The sequence below is a fragment of the Kogia breviceps genome, chromosome 1, assembly GCF_026419965.1.
Source record: "Kogia breviceps isolate mKogBre1 chromosome 1, mKogBre1 haplotype 1, whole genome shotgun sequence".
Lineage (NCBI taxonomy): Eukaryota > Metazoa > Chordata > Mammalia > Artiodactyla > Physeteridae > Kogia > Kogia breviceps.
Window position 1 is genome coordinate 24,131,823 of NC_081310.1, and position 24,254 is coordinate 24,156,076.

At 37.6% G+C, this 24,254-nt stretch overlaps 1 protein-coding gene across 1 annotated transcript in view; it reads right to left on the minus strand.

Annotated features, from left to right (window-relative positions):
* Positions 1 to 202: 202 nt before the first annotated feature.
* Positions 203 to 24,254, minus strand: part of SCCPDH (saccharopine dehydrogenase (putative)) — a 49,439-nt gene continuing 25,387 nt past the window's right edge. Inside the window, 3 exon segments of the mRNA XM_059068995.2 lie at positions 203 to 840; positions 1,902 to 1,983; positions 3,240 to 3,351. Of these exon segments, the coding sequence (XP_058924978.2) occupies positions 735 to 840; positions 1,902 to 1,983; positions 3,240 to 3,351 (300 nt within the window). The 3' untranslated portion in view covers positions 203 to 734.

Genomic DNA, 24,254 nt, shown 5'->3' on the forward strand with positions numbered 1-24,254 from the left:
ATATAAAAAGTAAATTAGAGACAAATTTTGCTTAGGCAGTGAAAATCAATAGAAACTTACCAGCTATATCCTTAAACCTAAGGCACACAGGTACAGAACCAGGGAAAATGAATGATAAGCCCAATTATTAGCAGTACACAGACCACTTAGGAAGCACATTTCTACCATTACTCAAATACACAGGCACATCCAAACACAGAACCACTGTTCAATTAACAATCCTTTATTGTTAAACTTAGGCAAGAGTCCAAAATCAGTCAGTGTGGATGGCTGAAAAAGTAGGCTAAAATAGCAAAAACTGCAGTTTCATTTGGCAAAGGCCTACACTATGCAGAGAAATTCATGGGGAAGTGAGATCCCATTCAATATCATGGCAAGGAAAAGAGTAGTTGCCGTCTTACGTGACCACCAGCCTGGGCGTGTCAGCCACACAGAGAGAGCCACCCATCCCACCCTCTGATCTTCCAGCTCACTTAAAAAACTGACCTTGAATTCTTCAATGAAAAAGTCAGTCAAATATGAATTTTTTCTCACAAGCAATAAAATCACAAAAATCAGCTAAGATTTGAAATTTAGGGTAAGCTAGTACAATTCCCTGCTTTTACTGTATACATATTTTAGATTTGACAATCTTTTCCACATATACTCAGACAGGCTTATAGAAGAATTTCAAATGTCAAACTAAAAAGCTGTTAATTCATGCATTTTATGACTTTGGTTAATTATTCAAATGTTTAGACTTCAGAGCTGCTAATGACACTAAATTCAATGCCACGTTGGTTGAGTCTGTCAATCAACTTTGTTCTGGAGAAAGCTGCTCCAGGAGTGAAGACCCCACCCCTGTAAGACAATAACAAGATGAAACAGTGCACAAAGCCCAGCTCCAGCCCTTTCCTCGGCTAGTGTGATTTACTGGAGGACTAGCTACCGAATCAATGCAGAGCTTATGTAAACCTGATTCTTGATTCCATCATGGACTGGTTTTGGTTCCATTCCTAAAATCAGCCAAATGAGCAAGTAGCTATTATTCAAGAGGAAACTAGTAACCAGCAAACCCATCTAGGTTGGTTCAGTGACTAATGAGACGGTTTCCATGATACTGGTGTGTATGTTGGAAGGGGCACACTGAGGGTTATTAACCCAAGTAACAGCTGCTGTTTATAAAGTCAGCCCTTAGACTCAGGAGGATTAAATATGCACATGGGCAAAATAAATTTAGGTAGTCAATTATTACTAAAGCATAAACAAGACAATTTGGATGAAAAAGAAATTTCTTTAAATGTAGTGGGTAACATTTAGAAAATGCTAAATATTTTCAAAGGGTATACAAATATGTGAAGAAAATTTAATTAGGTTTCACTTTATATAATTTTTATATTTATTACTTACTATTATTTAAGGTCAGACATAAATTTATTTGTTTCTAAGCCTGCAGGGCTATGCTCATTTGTAAAGCTGGTCTACTTTTAGGGTAACAGCTATATGCTCCAGGAAGATAGCTTACTTGACACTTATCTAGCCAGGATGCCATGAATCAACTCATGGGGTCAAGGCTCTCACTGCCAGCTGGGTATCATGCAGCATGGATTAGGGGCTCCTGCCAACAACATTTAACTACAGGGACCTTTTTTTGAGTAGCTGACTTTGGATCTGAGTTATTTTCAGGAGGAACTGAAGCATGGCTCTCAAACTTTTCTGTCTCCTCTCATTTACTTCTGCACTGTTCCCAGAGGCCAATAAAGAACTGTCCTTCTCACAATATTAAGTTTACCTCTATCTTTGGATTAAAGGTATTGTAAATGCTTATGTACAAACCCAACGCCTGAAAACTGAACCAAGATAAGCTAAAATATAACATAAATGAAAACGATATCTTCAAATGTGAAGAAAAGCAGACTTACGCCTTAGGAAGATCAGAGGTGTCAGTTAGTAGAGTTATGGCTGCCTGGACCATGGCGATGGGGGTAGCCACATAGCCAGCTTCTGCAGATTACAGGTGATGAAAGAAAAAGAAAGTATTCATAAAATATGCATTCAACAACACCCAAAAATCAAATGGTAGATTTTATATCTAAGTATCAGTGTACAGAATTTCCTCAATAAATACTCTGTTCATGTAATAAAAATAACAACATTTATATAGTACTTATCAAGTGTTAGGAACTGTATTAAGTGCTTTAAATCCATTAAACTCATTTAATTCTCCTAACAATCTAGGTTAATACTATTTTATACTGATTTTACAGATGAGGAAACTGAGGCATAGAGAGGTTAAGAGACTCATTCAAATTCACAAAGTTAGGTAGTGGTTGAGCCAGAATCACATGCAGGCAGCCAGCTCAAGTCCACACTCTTACCAATAATCCTAGGTTTCTTGTTTCTCTATTCATACACTACACTGATCCTTATCAATCAAATACATCGAACTTCACTTTTAAAAAAGGACTCCATTTCTTAAAGAAAAACTGAGTAACTCTCAAAGAAGTCTAACTTTAAGAAGTAACTTTAAAAGAAGTCTGTAAACAAGGAGAACATTAGTGTTTATATTCATGTTAAATAAGAACACAGCTTTTCTTAAAAACCCAGGTGGAAATTTGAAAAAAAGGCAAGATGCAAAGATATCTTTGCTATTGGGCTTGATTAAAACTGCACAACAGACCCCCTATGATCTATTAGGAATGATGGTATAAAATTTATACTATAATTCACAAGTGGGATTGTCTCTGTACAGTTCTCTAAAATTTATAGCATAAGTTATTGAATGTTTTGGAGTGATAGTTCTTTTTAACAATCTATCAAAACTTTTACCTTGCCCAGAAAAATGCACATGTACACACACTTTACAATGTCAGGGTGATCCAAACTCCAAAGAAAGCTTGGATCACAGCTTTGATTATGTTATAACTACACTGCTTTAAAGTGACCCTTGACTATAAGAATAGAACAGATAAATATCAATCAGCTCCTTGTCTTCTTAATATTAAAAATTCCATTCAGAATTACTGAATCATACTGAAAGAAAAAAAAAACAGAGAGAGGGACACAACATAAAATTGAATGATACCAATAATTCCAATCCTTCTTTTGACAGAATTATTTATCATTATTACTTAAATAATTTGTGCAAATTTATTTCTAAAACAAATAAACTTTAAAAAGAAACTGCTGTAATAGCACAGCACTTTATAGCTTAAGACAGTGTAAAACTCCCAAGCATTCTTAAGTCACATGTGAAATACCTGGTCCTTTCACCTGAGTACAAATTCTGATATTTGGTTTGTTCTTATCAGGACCAAAGCCTTGGCTGTATCCTTGACCAAAAAATGTCAATGTAAATGATGAGGCATCAATCTGAGGGAAAGAAAGCAAAGGGTTTATTAAATAAATATGTCATTTCCTCCTTGAACACAATAAAACCTACTAATATACTTCATATAAGACATTTTTCAATATATAAAAAAATCAATATTCTATCTGCCAGAATATCCTGTCATCCTTTACTTAAGCATGGAGCAAAAAATAATTCTTTGAAGAACAACAAGTTTTGCTGACTGGAGTGATGTTGAGAGGAGGGAGGTAGTGAGGAATAAAGCTGATATAAAGATGAGTCTTAGGTTGTGGCTGAAAGAAGAACAGCACCACCAGAATAGGCAGTTTCAGAGGAAAAGCTGGAGGTAGTTTTTAGTTTAGAATAGAATATGGTACTCTGGCTTTAGATATCTGTTTGAGGTGACAAGACAAAAATAGTCAACAAGTAACGGCAGTATGGGCCTAGGGTATAGATATAAAACTGCTCCACTTAGAAGTGTAAAAATTTGATTCAAAAATTAAATTATAGAAGATCTATCCAAGCATCTGTCACAATCACTAAATTTAGAAATAAAATAACAAAGCCATGGTGAACAAATTTAGAAATAAAATAACAAAGCCATGGTGAACAAATTTTTATTAAGTATCAACCAAGGGTCAGACACTATGTTAGGTCCTGAGACATAAATAAAGTATTAATAAAATTAAAAGAAAAGAAAAGAAAAAGAAAAGGCATTCCTGGAGCTTAGAGTTTAGTGAAATATATACACATACACACACACACACACACACACACACACACACACACACACACATACACATAAGACATCTAATAACAATATGAGACATGAAGTAGAAGTGCAGGACTAGTTTAGCAGAGAGCATTATTAAATTTACTGAGGAAGAGGCAAGGGTTTTGAATTGTGCATGTGTACGTGCGCGCACACACACACACACACGCACATACGCACACACATTCTAATAGAGAAGTTTATTACATAGGAAAGTAAGGTGAATACCAGAAAGGAGAAACCATTATTTAAAGGCAAAACCAGAAAAGGATGCCACAAGAAAAGAAAATGACAGCCAATATCACTGATGAACCTAAGTGCAAAAATCCTCAACAAAATATTAGCAAACTGAATTCAACAATATAGTAAAAGGACCATATACCATGATCAAGTGGGATTTAGTTTAGGGATACAAGGATGGTTCAACATCCATGAATCAGTCAATGTGATATACCACATTAACACAATAAAAGATAAAAATCATATGATCATCAAATGCAGAAAAAGCATTTGACAAAATTCAACATCCATTTATGATAAAAAGTCTCAGCAAAGTGGTATAGAGGGGATATACTTCAACATAATAAAGGCCATATATGACAAACCCATTGTTAACATCATACTCAATGGTGAAAAGCTGAAAGGTTTTCTTCTATGGTCAGGAACAAGACAAGAGTGCCCACTCTTGTCGATAGTACTCAACATGGTATTGGAAGTTCTATCCAGAGCAGTTAGGCAAGAAAATGAAATAAAAGGTATCCAAATTGGAAAGGAAGAAGTAATACTGTCACTATTTGCAGATGACATGATGTTATGTATAGAAAACCCTAAAGACTCCATCAAAAAATCAGAACTAAAATGAATTCAGTAAAGTCATGGGATACAAAATCAACACCCCCAAATCTGTTTCATTTCTATACATTAATGAACTATCAGAAAGAAATATTAAGAAAGCAATCCCATTTACAAATGCATCAAAAAGAATCAAACATCTAGGAATAAATATAACCAAGGAGGTGAAAGATCTACATGCTGAAAACTACAAGACATTAACAAAAGAAATTGAAGAAGATCCAAATAAATGGAAAGACAGTCCATGCTCATGGATTGAAAGAATACCATTATAATGTGCACACTACCCAAAGCAATCTACAGATTCAATGCAATCCTTATCAAAATACCAATGGCATATTTCACAGAACTAGAACAATAAATCCTAAAGTCTATATAAAACCAGAAAAGACTCCAAATAGCCAAAGAAATCTTTGCAAGAATAACGAAGCTGGAGGTACCATGCTCCCTGATTTCAAACAATATTACAATGCTGTAGTAATTAAAACAGTACGGTCTTGGCATAAAAACAGGCACATAGATCAACAGAACAGCACAGAGAGCCTAGACATAAACCCACACATATGTGGTCAATTAATTTATGACAAAGGAGCCAAGAATATTCAATGGGAAAAGGACAGTCTCTTCAACAGATGGTGTTGAAAAAATGTAACTGGACTGCTTCTTATACCACACACAAAAATTAACTCAAAATGGATTAGAGACTTGAATATAAGACCTGAAACCATAGATCTCCTAGAAGAAAACACAGTCAGTAAGTTCCTTGACATAGGTATTAAAGATGCTTTTTCTGAACTTGACACCAGAAACAGAAACAAAAGCAAAAATAAACAAGTAAGATTACAACAAAGTAAAACGCTTCTGTGCAGCAAAGGCAACCATGAACAAAATGAAAAGGCAACCTACTAAATGGGAGAAAATATTACAAATCACATATCCGATAACTGGCTATCACCCCCAAAATATAAAGAACTCATACAACTCACTAGCAAAAACCAAACACTTGAACTGAAAAATGGGCAGAACATTGGAAGACACTTTTCCAAAGAAGACATACAGATGGCCGATAGGTGCATGAAAAGATGCTCCACATCATTAATCATGAGAGAAATGCACATCAAACCACAATGAGATATCACCTCACACCTGTCAGAATGGCTACCAGCAAAAAAACTAGAAATAGAGGAATGACCAAGATGGTGGAGTTTAGGAAGTCCCTGGACACACCAAAATTATAACTATGTACAGAGCAACTATCAATGAGAACAACCTGAAGACTAGCAGAAAAGATTTTCAACAACTAAAGATATAAAGAAGAAACCACAACAAGATGGGTAGGAGAAGTGGAGATGCAGTGTAGGCAAGACCCAAACTCCCAGGTAGGCAACCCCCAAATGGGAGGATAATCACGATTACAGGCATTCTCCCCAGGGAGCAAGGGGTCTGAGCCTCACACTGGGCTCTCCCCAGCCCGGGGGTCCTGTACCAGGAAAACAAGCCCCCACAACATCTGGCTTTGAAGGCTAGCAGGGCTTGCATATAGAGAGCTGGAGGGCCAAAGGAAACAGATTACACTCTTAAAGGACTCACACAAAATCTCACAGGCTCTGAAATCCAATGCAGAGGTAGTAATATGAAAGGAGCCCAGGTCAACCCACTTGCTGATCTTGGAGAGCCTTCCAGGGAGGCAGAAGGGAACTGGGACTCCCTCTGGGGATAGAGATGCTAATGGGAGCCATCTGGGGGCACCTGTTCTGCCATGAGGACACTGGTGCTGGCAAGCACGATTTTGGGGTCCTCCCTCTATCTCATTAGCACCAGGTGCTTCCCTGCCCAGTAGCAGACCAATACCAGCCCTGGGACTCCCTGGGTCCTGCAGCCAGCTATGTTGGGACCCAGTACTGCTCACTCCAGGGGGGTGGCACCAGCCTGCGCCCCCTGGATACCTGGCGCAGCATGCCATGACTTGGCCACACCTAGTATCAGGCTGGTACCAGCCCAGGACCCCCAGGGCCCTGCAGCCAGCCTCTCCAGGACCAGGCCATGCCCACCAGAGGGGCAGTAGCCTCAACATGAGGCAGGGCCTGGCAGCCATCTGGTGGCCAGCTCTGCCTACCAGTGTGCCCACAGTAGTCAGCCCTGCCACTACAGAAAGGCCCATACAACTCACATTGGGGGCACCCCCAGAGCATATAGCTCCGGTGACCAGTGGGGAGTATGCTGCTAGGCCCCAATGAAAGTCCCCTACAGGAAGCCATTCTCCAAGATTGCAAAATGTTACTGACTTACCTAATATCATACACAGCAATAAAAAACAGAGACATAGGCAAAAGGAGGCAACAGAAGAATGTGTTCCAAAAAAGAACAAAATAAGACACCAGAAGAACTAAGATAAGTGGAGATAAGCAATCTACTTGATAAAGAGCTCAAGATAATGATCATAAAGGTACTCAGAGATGCTTGGGAGAAGAATGGATGAACACAGTGAGAAGTCTAACAAAGAGTTTGAAAATATAAAGAAGAACCAAACATAGCTGAAGAATGTAATAACTGAAATAAAAAATACATGAGAAGAAATCAATAGCAGATTAAAGATACAGAAAAGATCAGTAAACTGAGAGTAGTGGAAATCATCCAAGCTGAACAGAAAAGACAATGTTTAAAAACGAGAACAGTTAAAGATACCTCTAGGTATCTTTAGTACCTCTAGGTACTAATGTACTAATTTACCAATTTTTGCATTACAGGGGTACCAGAAGGAGAAGAGAGAGAAAGGGGGAGAACTTATCTGAAGAAAAAATAGCTGAAAACCTCTCTAACTTAGGAAAGGAAACAGACATCCAAGCCCAGAAAACACAGAGAGTTCCAAACAAGATGAACCCAAAGATATCTACACCAAGACATACTGTGATTAAGATGGTAAAAATTAAAGATGAAAAGAGACTCTTAAAAGCAGAAAGAGAAAAGCAACCAGTTACGTACAAGATAACTCCCGTAAGGCTATCAGCTGACTTTTCAGCATGAACTTTGCCAGGAAGAAGGGAGTGGCATGACATATTTTAAAGTAATTAAAGGAAAAAACCTACAACCAAGAATACTCTACCCAGCAAGGCTATCATTCAGATTTAAAGAGGAGTTTTACAGATAAGCAAAAAGCTAAAAGAGATCAGCATCACTAAACAGGCTTTACAAGAAACATTAAAGGGACCTTCCTAAGTGGAAAAGAAAAGACTACAACTAGAAATATAAAAATTATGAAACGAAACACCTCATCGGTAAAGGCAAATATATAGTAAAGGTAGTAGACCAACTACTTGTAAAGCTAGCAGAAAAGTTAAAGGACAAAAGTAGTAAAATCACCTATTTTTTTACAGTAAGTAGTTAAGGGCTACACAAAATTAAAAAATGTAAAATATGATTTCAAAAACATTAACATCGGGTAGGGGGTAGTAAAAATGCAGGGTTGTTAGAAATGTGTTCAAACTTAAAGAGATCAGTAACTTATAATAATCACAAATATATACAGGTTGCTATATATAAACCTCATGGTAATCCCAAACCAAAAATCTGTAATAGATACACACACACACACACAAAAGAAAGAGATCCAAACATAACACTAGTCATCAAATTACATGGGAAGAGAGAAAAAGAACAAACAAAAAACTACAAAAACAACCAGAAAACAATTAACAAAATCGTAGTAAGTACATACCTATCAATAATTACAGTAAATGTAAATGGACTAAATGCTCTACTCAAAAGACGTATAGTGACTGAATGGATACATAAACAAGACCCATATATATGCTACCTACAAGAGAGTCACTTCAGATATAAAGACACACATAAACTGAAAGTGAGGGAATGGAAAACAGTACTCGTGAGAAAAAAAAATGAAAAGAAAGCCAGAGTAGCAATACTTATATCAGAGAAAATAGACTTTAAAACCAAAACTATAGGGGGGCGAGAAGATGGCGGAAGAGTAAGACGCGGGGATCACCTTCCTCCTCACAGATACATCACAAATACATCTACAGGTGGAACTTCTCCTATAGAACACCCACCGAACGCTGGCAGAAGACCTCAGACCTCCCAAAAGGTCTGAATCAGCTGCTCCTTTAACCCCGTCTGAGCGAAGGGCAGACGCCCTCGGACAACCTACATGCAGAGGCGGGGCCAAGTCCAAAGCTGAACCCCAGGAGCTGTGCGAACAAAGAGGAGAGGGGGAGGTCTCTCCCAGCAGCCTCAAAAGCAGCGGATTAAAGCTCCACAGTCAACTTGAAGTGCCCTGCATCTGTGGAAAACCTGCATAGACAGCGAAATATCCCAAGTTGAGGAGGTGGACTTTGGGAGCAAGATATACTATTATTTTCCCTTTTTTTCTTTTTGTGAGTGTGTACGTGTATGCTGCGGTGTGAGATTTTGTCTGTATAGCTTTGTTTTCACCATTTCTCCTAGGGTTAGACCGACCCCTGTTTTTTTTTTTTTTATAGAAATGTTTCTTCTTAATAATTATTTTTAATTTTAATAACTATATTTTATCCTGCTTTATTTTGTCTTCTCCCTTTCTTTCTTCCTTTCTTCCCTCCTTCCTTCCTCCCTGCTTTCCGCCCTTCCTTCCTCCCTTTCTTCCTCCCTTCCTTCCTCTCCTCCTTCCTTTCTTCCTTCCTTTCTCCCTCCCTCCTTTCCTTTCTTCCTTCCTTCCCTACCTCCCTCCTTCCTTCCTCCCTCCCTTCCTTTCTTCCTTCCTTCCCGCCTTCCCTTCTTCCTTCCTTTCTTTCCTTTCTATTTTTTCTCCCTTTTATTTTGAGCTGTGTGGATTAAAGGCTCTTGGCACTCCAGCCAGGTGTCAAGGCTGTGTCTCTGAGGTAGGAGAACCAACCTCAGGACACTGGTCCATAAGAGACCTCCCAGATCCACGCAATATCAAATGGCGAAAATCTCCAGAGATCTCCATCTCAACACCAAGACCCAGCTTCACTCAATGACCAGCAATGAACAGTGCTGGACACCCTATGCCCAACAAAGAACAGGACAGGTCTACAGCCCCATCCATTAGCAGAGAGGCTGCCTAAAATCATAATAAGGCTACCAACATCCCCAAACACACCACCAGACGTGGACCTGCCCACCAGAAAGACAAGATCCAGCCTCATCCACTAGAACAGAGACACTAGTCCCCCGAACCAGGAAACCTACTCAACCCACTGAACCAACCTCAGCCACTGGGGACAGCCACCAAAAACAGAGGGAACTACGAACCTGCAGCCTGCAAAAAGGAGACCCCAAACACAGTAAGATAAGCAAAACGAGAAGACAGAAAAACACACAGCAGATGAAGGAACACGATAAAAACACACCAGACCTAACAAATGAAGAGGTAATAGGCAGTCTACCCGAAAAAGAATTCAGAATAATGATAGTAAAGATGATTCAAAATCTTGGAAATAGAATAGACAAATTGCAAGAAACAGTTAACAAGGACCTAGAAGAAGTAAAGAGGAAGCAAGCAACGATGAGCAACATAATAAATGAAATGAAAAATACTCTAGATGGGATCAATAGCAGAATAACTGAGGCAGAAGGACGGATAAGTGACCTGGAAGATAAAATAGTGGAGGGGCTTCCCTGGTGGCGCAGTGGTTGAGAATCCGCCTGGCCATGCAGGAGACACGGGTTCGTGCCCTGGTCCGGGAAGATCTCACATGCCGCGGAGCAACTAAGCCCGTGAGCCATGGCCGCTGAGCCTGTGCGTCTGGAGCCTGTGCTCCGCAACGGGAGAGGCCACAACAGTGAGAGGCCCGCATACCGCAAAAAAAAAAAAAAAAAAAAAGAAAAAAAAAATAGTGGAAATAACTACTGCAGAGCAGAATAAAAATATTGAAAACAACTGAGGACAGTCTCAGAGACCTCTGGGACAACATTAAACGCACCAATATTCGAATTATAGGGGTCCCAGAAGAAGAAGAGAAAAAGAAAGGGACTGAGAAAATATTTGAAGAGATTACAGTTGAAAACTTCCCTAATATAGGAAAGGAAATAGTCAATCAAGTCCAGGAAGCACAGAGAGTCCCATACTGGATAAACCCAAGGATAAACATGCCAAGATACATAATAATCAAACTGTCAAAAATTAAATACAAAGAAAACATATTAAAAGCAGCAAGGGAAAAACAACAAATAACACACAAGGGAATCCCCATAAGCTTAACATGTGATCTTTCAGCAGAAACTCTGCAAGCAGAAGGGAGTGGCAGGACATATTTAAAGTGAGGAAGGAAAAAAACCTACAACCAAGATTACTCTACCCAGCAAGGATCTCATTCAGATTTGACAGAGAAATTAAAACCTTTACAGACAAGCAAACGCTGAGAGACTTCAGCACCACCAAACCAGCTTTACAACAAATGCTAAAGGAACTTCTCTAGGCAGGAAAAACAAGAGAAGGAAAAGACCTACAAGAACAAACCCACAACAATTAAGTAAATGGTAATAGGAACATACATATCGATAATTACCTTAAATGTAAATGGATTAAATGCTCCCACCAAAAGACACAGACTGGCTGGCTAAATGGATACAAAAACAAGACCCATATATATGCTGTCTACAAGAGATCCACTTCAGACCTAGGGACACATACAGACTGAAAGTGAGGGGATGGAAAAAGATATTCCATGCAAATGGAAATCAGAAGAAAGCTGGAGTAGCAATTCTCATATCAGACAAAATAGACTTTAAAATAAAAACTATTACAAGAGACAAAGAAGGACACTACATAATGATCAAGGGATCGATCCATGAAGAAGATATAACAATTGTAAATATTTATGCACCCAACACAGGAGCACCTCAATACATAAGGCAAATACTAACAGCCATAAAAGGGGAAATTGACAGTAACACAATCATAGTAAGGGACTTTAACACCCCACTTTCACCAGTGGACAGATAATCCAAAATGAAAATAAATAAGGAAACACAAGCTTTAAATGATACATTACACAAGATGGACTTAATTGATATTTATAGGATATTCCATCCAAAAACAACAGAATACACATTTTTCTCAAGTGCTCATGGAACATTCTCTAGGATAGATCATATATTGGGTCACAAATCTAGCCTTGGCAAATTTAAGAAAATTGAAATCATATCAAGTATCTTTTCCTACCACAACACTATGAGACTCGGTATCAATTACAGGAAAAGATCTGTAAAAAATACAAACACATGGAGGCTAAACAATACACTACTTCATAACGAAGTGATCAATGAAGAAATCAGAGGAAATCAAAAAATACTTAGAAACAAATGATAATGGAGACATGACAACCCAAAACCTATGGGATACAGCAAAGCAGTTCTAAGTTTATAGCAATACAATCCTACCTTAAGAAACAGGAAACATCTCGAATAAACAACCTAACTTTGCACCTAAAGCAATTAGAGAAAGAAGAACAAAAACCCCCAAATTTAGCAGAAGGATAGAAATCATAAAGATCAGATCAGAAATAAATGAAAAAGAAATGAAGGAAACAATAGCAAGGATCAATAAAAGTAAAAGCTGGTTCTTTGAGAAGATAAATAAAATTGATAAACCATTAGCCAGACTCAGCAAGAAAAAAAGGGAGAAGACTCAAATCAATAGAATTAGAAATGAAAACGGAGATGTAACAACTGACACTGCAGAAATACAAAAGATTATGAGAGATTACTACAAGCAACTCTATGCCAATAAAATGGACAACCTGGAAGAAATGGACAAATTCTTAGAAATGCACAAGCTGCTGAGACTGAACCAGGAAGAAATAGAAAATATGAACAAACCAATCACAAGCACTAAAATTGAAACTGTGATTAAAAATCTCCCAACAGGGCTTCCCTGGTGGCACAGTGGTTGAGAGTCCGCCTGCCGATGCAGGGGACACGCGTTCGTGCCCCGGTCCGGGAAGATCCCACATGCCGCGGAGCGGCTGGGCCCGTGAGCCGTGGCCGCTGAGCCTGCGCGTCCGGAGCCTGCGCTCCGCAACGGGAGAGGCCACAACAGTGAGAGGCCCGCGTACCGCAAAAAAAAAAAAAAAAAAAAAAAATCTCCCAACAAATAAAAGCCCAGGACCTGATGGCTTCACAAGCGAATTCTATCAAACATTTAGAGAAGAGCTAACACCTATCCTTCTCAAACTCTTCCAAAAGACAGCAGAGGGAGGAACACTCCCAAACTCATTCTATGAGGCCACCATCACCCTGATACCAAAACCAGACAAAGGCGTCACAAAGAAAGAAAACTACAGGCCAATATCACTGATGAACATAGATGCAAAAATCCTCAACAAAATACTAGCAAGCAGAATCCAACAACAGCACATTAAAAGGATCATACATCACGATCAAGTGGGGTTTATTCCGGGAATGCAAGGATTCTTCAATATACGCAAATCAATCAACGTGATACACCATATCAATAAACCGAAGGAGAAAAACCATATGATCATCTCAATAGATGCAGAGAAAGCTTTTGACAAAATTCAACACCCATTTATGATAAAAACCCTGCAGAAAGTAGGCATAGAGGGAACTTTCCTCAACACAATACAGGCCATATATGACAAACCCACAGCCAGCATCGTTCTCAATGGTGAAAAACTGAAACCATTTCCACGAAGATCAGGAACAAGACAAGGTTGCCCACTCTCACCACTCTTATTCAACCAAGTTTTGTAAGTTCTAGCCACAGCAATCAGAGAATAAAAAGAAATAAAAGGAATCCAAATCGGAAAAGAAGAAGTAAAGCTGTTGCTGTTTGCAGATGACATGATACTATACATAGAGAATCCTAAGGATGCTACCAGAAAACTACTAGAGCTAATCAATGAATTTGGTAAAGTAGCAGGATACAAAATTAATGCACAGAAATCTCTGGCATTCTTATATACTAATGATGAAAAATCTGAGTGAAATTAAGAAAACACTCCCATTTACCACTTCAACAAAAAGAATAAAATATCTAGGAATAAGCCTACCTAAGGAGACAAAAGACTTGTATTCAGAAAACTATAAGACACTGATGAAAGAAATTAAAGATGATACAAATAGGTGGAGAAATATACCATGTTCTTGGATTGGAAGAATCAACATTGTGACAATGACTACTACCCAAAGCAATCTACAGATTCAATGCAATCCCTCTCAAACTACCACTGGCATTTTTTACAGAACTAGAACAAAAAATTTCACAATTTGTATGGAAACACAAAAGACCCCGAATAGCCAAAGCAATCTTGAGAACGAAAAATGGACCTGGAGGAATCAGGCTCCCTGACTTCAGACTATACTACAAGGCTACAGTAATCAAGACAGTATGGTACTGGCACAAAAACAGAAATCTAGATCAATGGAACAGAATAGAAAGCCCAGAGATAAACCCACACACATATGGTCACCTTATCTTTGATAAAGGAGGCAAGGATATACGGTGGAGAAAAGACAGCCTCTTCAATAAGTGGTGCTGGGAAAACTGGACAGCTACCTGTAAAAGTATGAAATTAGAACACTCCCTAACACCACACACAAAAATAAACTCAAAATGGGTTAAAGACCTAAATGTAAGGCCAGACACTATCAAACTCTTAGAGGAAAACATAGGCAGAACACTCTATGACATAAATCACAGTAAGATCCTTTTTGACCCACCTCCTAGAGAAATGGAAATAAAAACAAAAATAAACAAATGGGATCTAATGAAACTTAAAAGCTTTTGCACAGCAAAGGATACCATAAACAAGACCAAAAGACAACCCTCAGAATGGGAGAAAATATTTGCAAATGAAGCAACTGACAAAGGATTAATATCCAAAATTTATAAGCAACTCAGGCAGCTCAATAACAAAAAAACAAACAACCCAATCAAAAAATGGGCAGAAGAACTAAATAGACATTTCTCCAAAGAAGATATACAGATTGCCAACAAACACATGAAAGAATGCTCAACATCATTAATCATTAGAGAAATGCAAATCAAAACTACAATGAGATATCATCTCACACCGGTCAGATTGGCCATCATCAAAAACTCTAGAAACAATAAATGCTGGAGAGGGTGTGGAGAAAAGGGAACACTCTTGCACTGCTGGTGGGAATGTAAATTGATACAGCCACTATGGAGAACAGTATGGAGGTTCCTTAAAAAACTACAAATAGAACTACCATACGACCCTGCAATCCCACTACTAGGCATATACCCTGAGAAAACCATAATTCAAAAAGAGTCATGTACCAAAATGTTTATTGCAGCTCTATTTATGTTAGCCAGGACATGGAAGCAACCTAAGTGTCCATCGACAGATGAATGGCTAAAGAAGATGTGGCACATATATACAATGGAATATTACTCAGCCATAAAAGGAAATGAAACTGAGTTATTTGTAATGAGGTGGATAGACCTGGAGTCTGTCATAAGAGGGAAGTAAGTCAGAAGGAGAAAAACAAATACCGTATGCTAACACATATATATGGAATCTAAGGAAAAAAAAATGTCATGAAGAGATTAGTGGTAGGACGGGAATAAAACACAGACCTACTAGAGCATGGACTTGAGGATATGGGGAGGGGGAAGGGTGGGCTGTTGCAAAGTGAGAGAGTGGCAGGCACATATATACACTACCAAAGATAAATTAGATAGCTAGTGGGAAGCTGCTGCATAGCACAGTGAGATCACCTCTGTGCTTTGTGACCACCTAGAGGGGTGGGATAGGGAGGGTGGGAGGGAGGGTGACGCAAGAGGCAAGAGATATGGAAACATATGTGTATGTATAACTGATTCACTTTGTTGTAAAGGAGAAACTAACACACTATTGTAAAACAGTTATACTCAAATAAAGATGTTAAAAAAAAATAAAAAACTAAAACCAAAACTATAGCAAGAGATAAAGATGGATATTACTAAGTAGAAAGGGACCAATCCAACAGGAGGATATAACAACAAACCAACACAGGAGTACCTAAATACATAAAGCATCTCTTAACAAACATACAAGTAGAGATCAACAGTAACACAATCATAGCAGGGGACTTTTAACACCTCACTAACATCAATGAACAGATCACACAAACAGAAAATCAATAAGGAAACGCTGGCCTTAAATGACATATTAGACTAGATGAACTTAATAGATATATACAAAGCAATCCATTCAAAAGCAGCAGAATACACATTCTTTCCAAGTGCACACAGACATTCTCCAGTATAGATCACATGTTAGGTCACAGAATAAGCCTTGGTAAATTTAAGAAAAAGCATCTTTTCCAACCACAACACTATGAAACCAGAAATCAACTATAAGGAAAAAACTGCAAAAATCAAACATGTGGAGGATAAACAACATGCTACTAAATGATAAATGGCTTAATGAAGAAAGAGAATATCAAAAAAATACCTGGAGACACATGAAAATGGAAACACAACAATCCAAAATCTATAGGACACAGGAAAAGCAGTACTAAGGGGGAAGCTTATAGCACTACAAGCCAACCTCAGGAAACAAACAAAATTCAAGTAAATAACCTAACTTTACACCTAAAGAAACTAGAAAAGTAAGAACAAACAAGACTCAAAGTTAGTAGAAGGAAAGAAATCATAAAGATCAGGGCAGAAATAAATGAAATAGAGGTTACAACAACAATAGAAAAGATCAATGAAACTAAGAGCTGATTCTTTGGATAGATAAACAAATTGATAAACTTTTAGCCAGACTCATCAAGAAAGAAAGAGAGCTCAAATAAATAAAATCAGAACTGAAAAAGGAGAAGTTACAACTGACATCACAGAAACACAAGGGATCATAAAAGATTTCTGAAACAACTGCATGTGAATAAAATGGACAATATAGAAGAAATGGATGAATTCCTAGAAATGTACAATCTCCCAAGATGGAATCAAGAAAAAATAGAAAATATAAACATACTGGTTACCAGGAATGAAACTGAATCAGTAATTTAAAAAACCCTCAACTCCCAATTAACAAAAGTCCAGTACCAGAAGGCTTCACAGGTGAATTCTACCAAACATTTAAAGAAGAGTTAATGCCTAACCTTCTCAAACTATCCCCAAAAAATGCAGAGGAAGAAATGCTTCCAAAGTCATCCTATGAACATGCATCACCCTGATACCAAAACCAAAGATATCACAAAAAAAGAAAATTACAAGTCAGTATCATTGATGAACATAGATGCAAAAATCCTCAACAAAATGTTAGCAAACTGAATTCAACAATACATTAAAAGAATCATATACCATGATCAAGTGGGATTTATCCTGGGATGTAAGGATAATTCAGTAACTGCAAATCAATCATTGTGATACAGGGTATACAGGGAACATACTGGGTATACAGAGAACATACTTCAACATAAAAAAGGCTATATATGACAAGCCCACAGCTAACATCATCCTCAATGGTGAAAATCTGAAGGCATCTCCTCTAACATCAGGAGAAAGATAAGAGTGCCCACTCTTGCCACTTTTATTCAACATAGCATTGGAAGTCTTAGCCACAACAATCAGACAAGAAAAAGAAACACAAGGAATCTAAATTGGAAAGAAAGAAGTAAAACTGTCGCTGTTTTCAGAGGTCACAATACTACATACAACAGATCCTAAAGATGCCACCAAAAAACTATTAAAACTAATAAATGAATTTAGTAAAGTTGCAGGATGTGATACAAAGTTAATATACACAAATCTGTTGTATTTCTATACAGTAACAACAAACAATCAGAAAGAGATTAAGAAAACAATCTCATTTACAATCGCATCAAAAGGAATAATACCTAGTAAAAATCTAACCAATGAGGTAAAATACTTGAAAAATTATAAGATGCTGATAAAACAAACTGAAGACAACACATAGAAAGATATACCATGCCTGTGGATTGTAAGAATATTGTTCAAATGACAATACTACCCAAGGCAATCTAGAGAATAAATGCAATACCTATCAAAATACCAATGGCATTTTTCACAGACTGAGACCAAATAATTCTTAATTGTGAAGTCAAAAGATCTCAAATAGTCAAAATAATCCTGAGAAAGAACAACAAAGCTGGAAGTGTCATCTTCCCTAATTTCAAACCATACTACAAAGGTACAGTAATCAAAACAGTATGGCACTGGGAATTCCCTGGTGGTCCAGCGGTTAGGACTCCATGCTTCCACTGCAGGGGGCACAGGTTTGACTCCTGGTCAGGGAACTAAGACCCTGCAAGCCACGGTGGCATGGCCAAAAAAACAAAAAACAAAAAAAACAAACAAAAAAACCCAGTATGGTACTGGCAGAAAAAAACAGATGCATAGATCAATGGAACAGAATAGAGAGCTCAGAGATAATCTCACACTTACATGTTCAATTAATCTACTACAAAGGAGGCAAGAATATACAACAGGAAACACAACCTCTTTAATAAATTGTGTTGGGAAACTGGAGAGCTACATGCAAAAAATCAAACTGGACTACTGTCTCACACCATATGGAAAAATAAACTCAAAGTAGATTAAAAACTTAAGTATAAAACCTGAAACCACAAAAATCTCTAGAAAAAAATATAAGTAGTATGCTCTTTGACATTGGTCTTAGCAATACTTTACTAGATATGTCTCCTCAGTCAAGGAAAACAAAAGCAAAAATAAACAAGTGGGACTACATTAAATTGAATTTTGCACCATGAAGGAAACTATCAACAAAACAAAAAGACTGCCTACTGAATGGAAGAAGATATTTGCAAACAATGTATCTAATAAGGGGTTAATAACTAAAATATACAAAGAATGTATACAACTCAACACCAATAAAATCTCAAACAACCTGACTAAAAATGGGCAGTAGAATGGAATAGATATTTTTCCAAAAAGTATATACAGATGGCCAACAGACACATGAAAATATGCTCAATATCACTAATCATCTGGGAAATGCAAATCAAAACCATAATGAGATATCACCTCACACCTGTCAGAATAGCTATTATCAAAAAAGACAAATAAGTGTTGATGTGGAGAAGAAGGAACCCTTGTGAATTGTTGGTGGGTATGTAAATTGAATGCCACTATAGAAGAGAGTATGGAGGTTCCTCAAAAAATTAAAAACAGAACTAGCATATGATCCAGCAAGTCCACTTCCAGATATTTATTTGAAGAAAACAAAAACACTAATTTGAAAAAAATACATGCATCCCCATATTTACTACGGCATTATTTACAATAGCCAAGATGTGGAAACAACCTAAATGTCCACTAATGGATAAAGAAAATGCAATGTGTATATGTGTGTGTGTGTGTGTGTGTGTGTGTGTGTGCGTGCGTGCACGCGCATATATATATTAAGGTCATATATACAGAAAACAGATTGCTGGTTGTCAGAGGCAGGGGGTAGGGGTGGAAGAAATCAATGAACTGGATTTTTTTTTAGATTAAATAAATTGAATAAAAAATAAAGAAAAAGATAGGAGCTTTTTAGTACATTTATCAAAATTAGGTAACTATTATTTAAAAGTAGCAATAGATTCATCTACTCATGTATGTCCAAGGTCATATGCTGTCAAAGGCCAATACCAAAGAAGATGAATTCCAAATAAAAATAGGAGGAAGCCAAGTTGGATAAGTTTCACAAAAGAAACCAAGTGGACTTCCTTGGTGCAAAGATATTTGGCAGCTTTCTCAGGCATGACCACTTTTCCTTCCCATTTCCCTCACTTCATCCTACAACATGTAGCCTTATAAATGCCTGAGCTTTACATTATAAATTGTGAGTTCATGAGATCTGAGCAGAGATTATCTTAAAATAATAGGATGAAAAAATTAAATAGGATGGCATCCAAGCCTTTCACGGCCTGATTGATTGTTCACTATACACTAAATCTCCCAGAATTAGTGTTGGCAAGTAGAGAAGAAAGGAAAAGAGGAAACAGAAGGGGAGATAAGTTATTGATTTTTTTTTGTCCAAACATGTCTAAGGGAAAGAGGATAATTCTTCCAGGCTACCTGAACTGTAGTCCATCTCTTGTGAAGACTGATTCCACTAAAAAAAAAGGGAATTGTCTTCTGTAATTTGCTTAAAATGGAGAGAATAAGTAAGCAGGACAATGCCTTGTCCTGAAATTATCTTACCTACCTAATAGATATATTTCTGATTAACTTAATTAATTGCATTCTGGTTTATATACCTCAGGCTCCTGTGAATTAGTTACAGTGAGTAACCAATTCTTCTGGCCATGATAAATCTCAACAGTGTTAAGAACCCATATAACGATTAGTAAGTTTCAGCACTGGAATCAGGACCATTGTAAGCTCTTCCTTCTTTTCACACTTAAACTGCTCCTACACCAGTGGTTCCTAATTTTTTTTTTTTTTTTTTTTTTTTGGTACGCGGGCCTCTCACTGTTGTGGCCTCTCCCATTGCGGAGCGCAGGCTCCGGACGCGCAGGCTCAGCGGCCACGGCTCACGGGCCCAGCCGCTCCGTGGCACGTGGGATCTTCCCGGACCGGGGCACGAACCCGCGTCCCCTGCATCGGCAGGCGGACTCCCAACCACCGCGCCACCAGGGAAGCCCTGTGGTTCCTAATTTTTAACTCAAGAACCCCTTTCGAGGGAAAAAGTCAAGAAGGGATGCAGTAGCATGATGGATCACAGTCTAACATGGTTAGAACATACAACTGAAGAGGAACAACAGGGTGGAATTAACGTGTCAGTGCTGTGAAGAAAGTCAGAAACACAGGCTGTACTTGTCTCCTCCCCTGCCTGAGGCACACATGCTATATTATCATAACCCTCTCAGGCTTGACACATTCAGAATGAGACAATTTTCAACACAGTCTCTAGGATGCTACTACCAATTAATCAGAGTTGGCATTAAAAAAAAAAAAGCCTATCTGCTATCCAGGTCTAGCTCATGAAGGGCCTCACATCTGCAGAGATGGACTTCAGTCACTGGTGCTCTAGGAGGGTGAACCAAAATAACCCAAACCTCACCCAGAACCTTCCTACCTCCACATCAGTGATTCACAACCTTGGCAGTGCATTAACGTTACTGGGGAGTTTTCAAAAAGCCCAGTGCCCAGGCCACATTCCACACCAATCAAACCTGCATCTCTGGTCATGTGTTTTGGGCTCTCTCCCAAAGCTGAGAACCACTGACCTATCCTTTGAGGCCCCACTCCACACCTACTGAATCAGAATGTCCAGATGCCAGGGTCAAAACATGTATTTGAAAAAATCTCTCTGGGTGATTCTGATATATAAAGTCCCAGCTGTAAGAGTCATTGCCAAAGCAATAAGCCAAGGAAGTATTTTAAAGAGGGTGATAACAGGGTCAGATTTTATTGCTTATTGAAATATAGTTGATTTACAGTATTGCTAGTTTCAGGTGTACTGCAAAGTGATTTAGTTATACATATATATACATTTTTGCATTATTTTCCATTTTAGGTTATTACAAAATATTGAACATAGTTCCTTGTGTTATATAGTATATCCATGTTGCTTATCTATTTTATGTATAGTAGTTTGTAGCTGTTAATCCCCTTCTCCTAATTTATTTGCCCTTTCCCCTTTGGTAACCATAAATTTGTTTTCTATGTCTGAGTCTGTTTCTGTTTTGTATATAGATTCCTTTGTATCAATTTTTAGACTCCACATATAAGTGATATCATATAATATTTGTCTTTCTCTGTCTGACTTACTTCACTTAGTATGGTATTCTCTAGGTTCATCCACGTTGATGCAAACAGCAATATTTCATTCTTTTTTTATGTCTGAGTAATATACACCATATCTCCTAAAACCAATTGTCTGTTGACAGGCATTTGGGTTGTTTCCATGTCTTGGCTATTGTAAATAGTGCTTCTATGAACATTGGGGTGCATTTATCTTTCTGAATTAGAGTTTTCCTCTTTTCTGGATATATGCCTAGGAGTGGGATTGTTGGATCATATGGTAGCTCTATTTTTAGTTTTTTAAGGAATCTCCATACTGTTTTCCATAGTGGCTGTACCAATTTACATTCCCACCAACAGTGTAGAAGGCTTCTCTTTCCTCCACACCCTCTCCAGCATTTATTATTTGTAGACTTTTTGATAATAGCCATTCTGACTGGTGTGAGGTGATAGCTCATTGTGGTTTTGTCGTTTCTCTAATAATTAGTGATGTTGAGCATCTTTTCATGTGCTTCTTGGCCAGATGTATGTCTTCTTTGGAGAAATGTCTATTTAGATCTTCTGACCATTTTTTAATTGGATTTTTAAAAATATTGAGTTGTATGAACTGTTTGTATATTTTGGACATTAACCCCTGTTTGGCTGCATTGTTTACAAATGTTTCTCCCAGTCTGTAGGTTGTCTTTTCATTTTGCTGATGGTTTGCTTTGCTGTGCAAAAGGTTTTAAGTTTAACTAGGTACCACTTGTTTACTTTTGCTTTTATTTCTTTTGCCTTGGAATGTAGATCTAAGAAAATATTGCTATGATTTATGTCCAAGAATGTTTTGCCCAGGTTCTCTTGTAGAAGTTTTATGGTATCGTGTCTTATATTTAGGTCTTTAAACCATTTTGAGTTTATTTTTGTACAAGGTGTGAGGGAGTGTTCTAATTTCATTGACACATGAAGTTGTCCAGCTTTCCCAACACCACCTGCTGAAGAGACTGTCTTTTCTCCATTGTATATTCTTGCCTCTTTTGTCAAAGATTAATTGCCTTTAGGTGTGTGGTTTTATTTCTGGGCTCTCTATTCTGTTCCATTGATCTGTTTTTGTGCCAATACCACACTTTTGATTATAATAGCTTTGTAGTATTGTCTGAAGTCTACAAGGGTTATGCCTCCAGCTTTGTTCTTTTTCCTCAGGATTGCTCTGGCAATTCTGCATCTTTTGTGGTTCCATATTAATTTTAGGATTATTTGTTCTAGTTCTGTTAAAAATTTCATGGGTAATTTGATAGGGATGACTTTAAATCTGTAGATTTCTTTGGATAGTATGGCCATTTTAACAATATTAATTCTTCTAGTCCGAGAGCATGGGCTATCTTTCTATTTCTTTGAATCATCTTCTATTTCCTTTATGAATGTTTCACAGTTTTCATCATATAGGTCTTTCACCACTTTGGTTAAGTTTACTCCTAGTTTTTTCTTTGATGAGATTTTAAACGGGATTTTTTTTTAACTTTTTCTTTCTGATATTTCATTGTTAGTGTAAAGGACTGCAAGAGATTTCTGTATATTAATCTTGTATCCTGTTATCTTGCTGAATTCATTTATTAGTTCCAATAGTTTTTGTGTGGAGTCTTTAGGGTTCCCTATATAGGGTATCATGTCATCTCCAATTTTACCTCTTCCCTTCCAATTTGGATATTTTTTATTCCTTTTTCTTGTCTGACTAAAGTGGCTAGGACTTCCAATACAATGTTGAACAGAAGTGATGAGAGTGGGCATCTCTGTCTTGTTCCTGAATTTAGTGGGAAGGCTTTCAGCTTTTCACTGTTGAGTTTTATGTTGGCTATGCGTTTGTGGTAAATGGCTTTTATTATGTTGAGATATGTTCCCTCTACACCCACTTTGGTGAGAGTTTTTATCATGAATGGATGTTGAATTTTATCAAATGCTTTTTCTGCATCTATTGACATGGTCCTATGATTTTTGTCTCCTCTTTTGTTAATGTGGTGTATCACACCGATTGATTTGCGTATGTCGAACCATCCTTGGGAACCGGGTCAATTTGCATCATAGATTTCTTATACAACAGTGGGAAGATGAATTAGAAAGAAATACTAGGAAGACTACGAACAGTTCAGCTGAAAGATAAGGGCCTGCACTATTAACAGAGTGAAAAGACAACCCCACAGACTGGGAGAAAATATTTGCAAATCACATATCTGATAAGGGATTAATATACAGAGCTCCTTGAACTCAACAATACAGTACAAAAATGGGCAAACGACATGAATAGACATTTCTCTAAAGAAGATATACAAATAAACAAATAAGCACATGGAAAGAAGTTAAACATCACTAATCATTTAGGGAACTGCAAATCAAAACCATAATGAGAGATCACTTCACAACTATTAGGATGGCTACTATAAAAAAAAATAAGGAAATAGCAAGTGTTGGTAAGGATGTGGAGAAATTGGAACCTTTGTGCACAGTTGGTGGGAATGTAAAATGGTACAACTACAGTGGAAAATAGTTTGTTGGTTCCTCAAAAATTTAAAAATAGAATTACCACAGGATCCAGCAACTGAATTTCTGGGAATATACCC